We start from the raw sequence: 8,375 nt of genomic DNA, 5'->3' as shown, positions 1-8,375 counted from the left end.
GTTCTTTCAGGATACCTCCATAAAACATGAACATGATTATCTGTCACTTGTATTCATGTCACTTTTTCTCTCAAACATTCTCGTCATTAAATGATTAAAAATTGCAGGAAAAAAAATAACCTTTTTTTTTTTTTTTAACAGTAAGACCACTATGGGGCTCAGTGGAGGAGTGTTTGCAGGTTGGGGGTTCAATCCTCATTCCTGGTGCCTATGTCAATGTGTCCTTGAGCAAGAATCCTAAATTACTCCCAGTGGTGCCTGGCAGCAGCCTTCCACTAGTAGAATACCTTAATTTTGTTGTATAAAGGCATTCTTCTTTTTCTTACTAATGGTCCAATAAAGAGTATTAAGAAATATGGATGGACGCATGGAATGCATAACTTGTAGATCACAAAATTATAACTAAAACGCAAAGCACTGCGTTTTAAGACATACAATTATGGTGGTGGATAATTAATGGAGTCCATGAAAGGCGCGCATGACTCCAGCGTTATTCTAGCCCCATCTTGTGGATGCATCATGGCTTTACATTTCTTACTCGGCACATGAAGATACTCTCACAAGCACACATACAAATTTGGAGAGGCCAATTGGCCGATAGTTAGCGAGCGAGATAGATAGATACTTCAGTGATCCCGGGGGGATATTCAGGAATGTGGGGGGAAACTAGAAAATCTTTAGGAAACCCACGCATGCAGGCACGGGGTGAACATGCAAACTCCACACTGGAAGGCTGGATTCAAACGCTGCACTTCTAAATGTGAGGCGCACGTCCCTAACCAGTGGTCAACAGTGCCACACTGTGTGCCTATTATTCAAACCTGTTACAGCGCCCCCTAGAAAACCGGGCGCTGGCCATGGTGCTGAACCCATGTTATTTTCTCATATTTTAAGCTCACCTCATATAGATTTTTAAATGCATTTGAGAACACTTTTAATTATTTATCTGTTGAATTTAAACGCCTGCGTCGTCTCTTGGCCACTTTAAAAAAAAACTGATTCCACCCTCTCCCCTCAGAGTGACTGATTTAACTCACAATTGACCCAATTCGAGCAGTTGCATTCATATATTTTCCCATTAAAACGGTGCTCACAATAGTCAGCATTATTGCATGTCAACCAAATAAGAAGAATCAATCGAGCAATACTTCAACATCTTGCATCATTTGCGGGCTAAGGTCTGCATACTCGTGCGCATGTTTCCCTCAACACGATTGGCTCCCACCGCCAGGCGTCATCCCCTCACGCCGGCTCCAGAGCTCGTTGTCCAAGCCACGCCTTAGTTGAAGACACGCGGATCAAGCTTCCCACGCTGCTCTGTGCTAAGAGTGAAAAGAAAGATGGAGAAAAAGAGCAAAATCAACGGCCACGCCATGGGCGACTCTGCAGAACGGTTGCAAGAGAAAGGAGCCCCGAAAAGCATGCAGGAGAAGCTGGGGCACTTCCTAAGCCGGAACCTTCTGGTGATCATGACGGTCTCCGGCGTGGTGGTGGGTGTAGGGCTCGGAATGGGGGTCCGAAACATGAACCTGACCAAGGCGCAGATGACCTACTTTGCCTTCCCGGGTGAGATGCTCCTCCGCATGCTGAAGATGATCATCCTGCCGCTGGTCGTGTGCAGCCTCGTCTCCGGCGCAGCCAGCTTGGACACCCGCTCCCTCGGCAAGTTGGGGGGAATTGCGGTCGCCTACTTCCTGGTGACCACCCTGATTGCCTCCGGGATCGGGGTGGCATTGGCCTTCATCATCAAGCCCGGCGTGGGCGCAAGCGCTCTCAACAGCAACAGCTTGGGTCTGGAGAGCGTCAGCACCGATAAGGAGACCACTGACTCCTTTCTGGACCTGGCCAGGTACCGTACTTGCGTGCGTTGTGGCGCTGCATGGTGAAAAGTCGTTGTGCTCCTGGCACACTTTGCATTGGGGGTTGGGGCTTAGAGCATTGCCGAGTAATTGTAAGAATACATACCGAATATATAATAATATTTTTTTCCAGCACTTCAAACAAATACATGAATTAAAGTTATATTTGACTGTATTTTTTTTTTGACAATACAGTTTTTCAATTTTTAATTTCTAAACAGACAAAAATTTAGCGACACAATATCCAAAGAATAAGTACTTATTGCATTTAACAACACAAGAGTTTATAAGGAAACATGTTTTCCAATGTTGTCTTTAATAGACTCTGAACTGGAGGAATACCAAACATATGCCATCAAGGTAAAGGAAAAAATATATTAAAATAAGCCATGCTCAGTATTAAATACAAACACATTTTTGATAAAGACGAACCTCAATCGTCATTGGTTGGAATCTGCCTTCTTGTTTTTAGTAGGCCTGCATGGTTGAGAAGTTGCCTGATATCAAATTCCCATCGTACGAGTGAGGTAACAGCTGTTGATTAAGGGCAGTGTATTTTGAGGAGAAGGCTTGCTTCATCTGTTGCAGCTCCTCACCTTCAAATAATTCAACAAACAAGTTCACCTTATGATTCAGTACGTTCAAGTAAAATGGGTATTTACATTTCCTTGTGATTGAGCTGCAAACGACTGGCTTAAACAGAACAACATTATTCTGTTGCCTTCCCCTTTAAATAGCTGTAGCACGGCCCATTTCTGTTATTAATTAAGGAATCAAGACTTGTGGAACATCTTAAAAAAAACAGGCTATGAAATGGAGAAACTGTGCTGTAAACAATGAAATATGAGGATACTGGAAAAAATTGGAAACTTATTCAAACTCAGCACTTTTACAGTAGACTTGCCATGGGTTGTCAAGGTTTTATGGGCTGAACTCTTCTGACGTGTACTCGCTGTGGGAATAAATGTGGGAAAAAGTTGTGTTCCTTTGCACAATGTAGTGTGACCTCCGGGGGATGAAGTGACCCCATACACACTAGCACATGGAAAGGGCCCACAGCCTCCAGTAATCCTCTGTGTGCTTTACTGATAACAATGAAAATAGACTCAATGTGGTGTCTGGGAGGGAGCTAGGCCAGAGTAATGCTGCACTAGTAAAACAAGATGGGGGGAAAAAGCCAAAAGTGAATCATTTTAGGATTTATGGGCTGAGAGCCAGCTACATCGAAATGCACCAAGTAACCCCTGTGAAGTCGCTTGATTTAAATACTTGTAGGTGGTGGAAAGGCTACACCATACAGATTTACAATTGTCAAAGTGTGGTGGGAAAACTTTTTTTCCCCTCTTTAAGGGAAAGAGTCTTCGAACACCTTCATTGTCACTTTTCTATTCTGATTTTTTAAACCTATATGTTGTCACTACCCCATCAAGTAAAAAAGTTTCATGTTTTTTGACAACTTTTTTTTCATTGCTTGAAAGAAACCACTTCCACTTTGAACAAACAACAAACAAACATGTATTTATTTATTTTTTAAGTTGCATGAACAGTTGAACTATCTGAGTGACATTCTAGGTCTTTGGATCTTGCATTCTGTGAGTACATTTGTAAATGTTTGTTGAAGAGAGCTTGCTGTTTAAAATCACAAGCAATACATTCTCTTTATGAACATCAGGCACCAAAATAGTGAGTAAAAAATTTCTTTGTCAGGTAATTTGAGGAGAAGTGGACCCGATGAACCGTCAAAAGAATAAAGCCGTTGCGTAAAGACTGTGTGATGATAAACTTTTGAAGAGCATGTGTGATGATAAACTTTAAAAGAGCAGTTTGGATGAGTTAAAAACAATATAGATTGACAAACGTTCTTTCAATATTGCCACTCGGTTGTGCATCATTAAAACTGACATTTTTGTAAATGCAATGACTTTTCTATCTATTACAGGAACTTATTCCCGTCAAACTTGGTGGCTGCCGCTTTCCGCTCTGTGAGTGCCTCGCTTCGACCGCTCAGCTCTTCACGGGTCACCCATTTTTCACCGCCACCTGTGTCATGTGTATATTATTCAGCAGAATTTATTCCTCCGATACCAGCACTGCCACTCCGTGTTCATTTACGGTCGCTGTAAATCCTTCCTGGTGTGCTTGGTCTCATAATGCCTCTTAATGAGCACTCTTTGGCTTGTCTCCACCAGCCGTTTCCATGGCGAAATCATTCCATTCACGCCGGCCTAGCAACCCACCTCGCTTCATTGCCTTTGAACGTGGCCCGCTTCCTAGAATTATTATCTGGCCTATCAGATTTTAAAAGAGGAATTGGCTACGGTCTGTATTGGGGCTGAAAGGGTCCATGGTGGAGACGCTCGCCCATGTGAGGACCGCATAGATGCATAGCAAGGAACAAAGTCCCTCAAACAAACTTGCGAAAATTGGGGAAATGAATCATAAACATGACTCCAAAGTGCAGGCAAGTCACTGAGTGCAGTCACTTGGTTCACATGTCCAATTGCGGGTTAAAGCAAGCAAGCAGAGAGACACAAAAATAACGTGGATAGAGCTTTAAGAAAACATTTCACAAGTCATTCAAATTCCATTTTCTTGACCATCGCCACACCAGCACAAAAGTTTTGGCCAATATTGTTTATCAAACATCAATTTCAATTCATTCCTCTAAGACGTTTACAATGGAAATGGTATTGTGTTGTAAATCAACAATAAAAAACATTATAATTGTCTCTCTTTGCTCTCCAATTAACTAACATTCTGAAATTTTTGGCAAACGATTTTTATTATTCTGTTTAGAATTTAGGTAGTGTCAAGAAAGAAATTCACGACATGAAGTTTTTTCTTTTTTGTGACGCAGTATGCTACTGACTACAAGATGATTGCTTCAGGCAATGACACCAATGGGACCACCGTCTATCAAAAGGTATCAATACCCATCAAATGGACTTATGTAATTCTAAAGTTTTTCAAATGCAAAACATAATTGAATAACAGCTTGCCTCTCTCTAATTTTAGGTGCCCTTTGGAACAGAAAACGATGGCATGAACATTCTGGGTCTGGTGTTATTCGCGATGGTGTTCGGCGTGGCACTGAGGAAGCTCGGCGATGAGGGCGAGGAGCTAATCCGATTCTTCAACGCTTTCAATGAGGCGACCATGGTGCTGGTATCATGGATCATGTGGTGAGTGCTTACAAGCGAACGTTTTCTCGTATGCAAGTGGTCTTATGTTTTTTTTTGTTACATTAAGAATGTAAATAGGATGTTTTCCAAGTAAGAACCCTCTCCTGCATGCCTTCAGGTACATCCCATTTGGCATTGTGTTCCTGGTGGGCAGTAAAATTGTAGAAATGGAAGATGTGGTCCTCCTGGTCACAAGTCTGGGAAAATACATCTTTGCTTCTATTCTGGGGCATATTATCCATGGTGGCATTGTCCTGCCACTCATCTACTTTGCTTTCACGCGCAAGAACCCTTTCAGTTTCCTGTCGGGCCTCATTACGCCCTTCACGACCGCCTTCGCCACCTGCTCCAGGTAAAGCTCTACTTACAGCGGAATGAAAATGTTGATCTGAATGAATGTAAGTTTGTTGTCATTGTGAAAATCTTTCATAGCTCAGCAACTCTTCCGTCTATGATAAAGTGTGTGGAGGAGAACAACGGTGTGGATAAGCGAATCAGCCGCTTCATCCTCCCCATCGGCGCCACAGTCAACATGGACGGAGCGGCCATATTCCAGTGCATAGCTGCTGTCTTCATCGCTCAGCTTAACAACACTGAGCTGAACGCCGGGCAGATCTTTACTATCTTGTGAGTGCAATCTACTGTCTATACAGAATTATGAAATCATTTCACGATACATGGGAACATTCTATTGTTGTTTCCAGGGTGACGGCGACAGCCTCCAGCGTGGGAGCTGCGGGAATCCCAGCTGGCGGCATCATCACCATTGCCATTATTCTGGAGGCCATCGGGCTACCGACCAATGATCTGTCTCTTATGCTGGCTGTTGACTGGATCGTGTGAGTACATTTGCTGAATTCAACTTTGGCACTTGTGCTTTGAAAATCGTCTGTTTTTTCAACATCCCGTGTTAACGGGGATTGTTTTGAAAAGTCTGAATGGAAAACAGAGATTTTCTATTCGAAAGAGCTTCAGTCCAGGAGATAAAGCCCTGCTCGGTGAGGCGTCGCAGCAGCTTAAATATCAACACTATGACATGAAATACCTTGATTGTTTCACCCATGCGGTGGGAAATGGCTTCGAAAAACAGTGTTTTTGGAAGGTGTGTTTACTTGGTATCATTTCTGTGCAGGGATCGCACAACCACAGTGGTCAATGTGGAAGGCGATGCTCTGGGTGCTGGGATTTTGCATCACATCAACCAGCAGGAGATGAAAAAGCAAAAGCAGCAACAGGATGAGCTGGATAAGGGAGGGGAGCTCTCTGAGGTGCGGGTGGAGACAGTGGCCAACATCCAGGCGCAGGAGGAGACCTCACCTCTTGTTATGCACAAAACCAAATCATCAGAAGCCACACCGGAAGCCGTTGAGTCAGTCCTGTGAACTAATGTAAGGTTTTTATTTTTTGGTATGCATTGTCAAACCTGTTGATCTTTGTACACCGTTAATGTCACTGCTGTTGGAACATTCATATAAGTCACTGAAGAAGATATGGCCACCGTTTGCCAAAAGTAATAATAAATAATAATAACTTGGGCTGCTTGATTAGAGAAAAAAATAATCACATTTATTTTGGCATTAATTGAAATCATGATTATTCAATCATTTATTTTTTGGTACTACACAAAAAAATATTCCGACGTAAAAAATATTACGATAAATAAATTTCCTTGAAAGATTTCCTTTTAGATCCCAACAAAATTGATCATATTAGTTATTTTAAAATAAAAGCGCAAATGCACAATAATAATTGCATTTTTTGTACGATTATGTCATGTTTGAAATCGGGAAGTGTAATAAATGTCATCGGAATTGAATTTCGATTAATTGCACAGCCCTTATAATAAGCTCCTCAAACATTCCCATCAATGTGATACTTATGTTTCTTTGTTCGTCACGTGCATTTCTTTGTTTTCATCATGAGACCAACGTTACCTAAAGACCTCAAACAAAATTATCGTCATAAGCCGTGCTGAGCTGTACAGGAATTGGAAAAAAACGAGAAAAGAAAAAGGGATCACAAGTTTATTCAGTCTCATAATCAAATGTGATCATACACACTGTGAGTGAGGAGGTTGTGTTGTTTGTGCTATTCACAGATGTTGACATTTGTTTGCCTAGCCACAAGTCAAACATTAACCTTTGGTACGAAGGAATCTGGCCCATTTTCCCACTCTAGCTAGTCACTACTCACTTAATAAATACATTGACCCATTTAGGGAAGCTAACCCTAACCCTAACTCTAACCAACAATTTTTTCTTTAAGGAATGATAATGAATTTATGATACTGTGAAAGGCTTGTGTATAAGCGATGGTTTTAAAGTACTGCAAGCACCTTGTTTGTTGAGGCTCATTCTCTCAAGAAAAAATTGATGTTGTACAAGAAGTATATTGTGGTCAAATTTTAAGAAAACATCTTTTAGGTACCCAAATCTTTGATTGCTTTCTAATAATAGTGTTTCATGGGCATGTATAGTGTTTTCAAGATTATGTTTGTGTTGCAGCGGGGCTTCGTCTTTTGTACATGCAAAATAGTGCAGGCTGAACGTTACATACATGGTGCTTAACTTTTCATATGATTTCTAAAGTCATGCTGGTTTGTTTAAAAGTACGACACACTCCCAGGTCTCGTGTCACTTTTATTTCTTACTCACTTTGGATGATTTTAGAACCCAAGCCCCCTCTAATTTTGTGTTCAATATATATTTTTTGAATCTCTTAAAATCTATAGCAAATTCATGAATTGATGTCCACTTTAATCACTGAACGCTCTCTAGTGGTGATGAGCGGGAGTAAAGTTTTTACATATGGCTTTGCTGAGGTACTCATGTAGAGAATAGAATAAAATGCTTTTATTGTCATTATACATAAATTGTCCAACAACGAGATTGATATCGTGTGCCACCATTTGCATTCATTTGAACTGTCTTTTTCATGGGCAATATTTTGTGATGAAATCTGTCTGAGTGTGAGCAATGAATCTCATTTATGTGTTGACATGTGTGTTAAAACTGTTAGTTTTAAGTAAGCTGTGAATCAATATGCTGTATACGTGTAAAATCATCTTACTTTACAATCGATTAACCACTTTTGTCGCATGAAATGCGAATTTTCTATCTTTTTTAATATAGCTGATGTGACATGCTACTGATGATTTACGGTACCTTCTAAAATGAAAGCCTCTGCTGTTACAATCTTTGCTTGTGTGCATTTAAATAAATAGTTACAGTACTTCTTTGCCCGTTCTACAGTGAAGCTGCATTTTTACCTTTGATTCTGCTGTCTGTCACTGTTAAAAAGAAGTAAAGTTACTTTTGACCACAAACTGCATGGG

The 8,375-nt window shown here is 41.1% G+C and overlaps 1 protein-coding gene across 1 annotated transcript; it reads left to right on the top strand.

Moving 5' to 3' along the window:
* The first annotated feature begins 1,261 nt into the window (after nt 1-1,261).
* Nucleotides 1,262-8,371, top strand: slc1a4 (solute carrier family 1 member 4). The gene is made up of 8 exons (XM_088384744.1): nt 1,262-1,849; nt 3,799-3,841; nt 4,717-4,782; nt 4,875-5,041; nt 5,160-5,393; nt 5,474-5,668; nt 5,746-5,880; nt 6,174-8,371. Exons 1-8 carry the CDS (start codon nt 1,341-1,343, stop codon nt 6,421-6,423), a joined length of 1,599 nt encoding a protein of 532 aa, XP_088240870.1. The 5' UTR covers nt 1,262-1,340; the 3' UTR covers nt 6,424-8,371.
* The last annotated feature ends 4 nt before the right edge of the window (nt 8,372-8,375 follow it).

Source organism: Syngnathus floridae, chromosome 9 (genome assembly GCF_059516105.1).
Source record: "Syngnathus floridae isolate MCC-2025c chromosome 9, RoL_Sflo_1.0, whole genome shotgun sequence".
Taxonomy (NCBI): domain Eukaryota; kingdom Metazoa; phylum Chordata; class Actinopteri; order Syngnathiformes; family Syngnathidae; genus Syngnathus; species Syngnathus floridae.
Note: the sequence above shows the minus strand (reverse complement) of the source record. Positions and strands in the feature narration are given on the sequence as shown.

Excerpts from the sequence above, each read along its gene's own strand:
- slc1a4 (XM_088384744.1), top strand. The coding sequence starts at position 1,341 with ATGGAGAAAAAGAGCAAAATCAACGGCCACGCCATGGGCGACTCTGCA. Across the intron at positions 5,669-5,745 it reads GGGCAGATCTTTACTATCTT|GGTGACGGCGACAGCCTCCA; the intron begins GTGAGTGCAATC and ends TGTTGTTTCCAG. Across the intron at positions 5,881-6,173 it reads CTGGCTGTTGACTGGATCGT|GGATCGCACAACCACAGTGG; the intron begins GTGAGTACATTT and ends ATTTCTGTGCAG.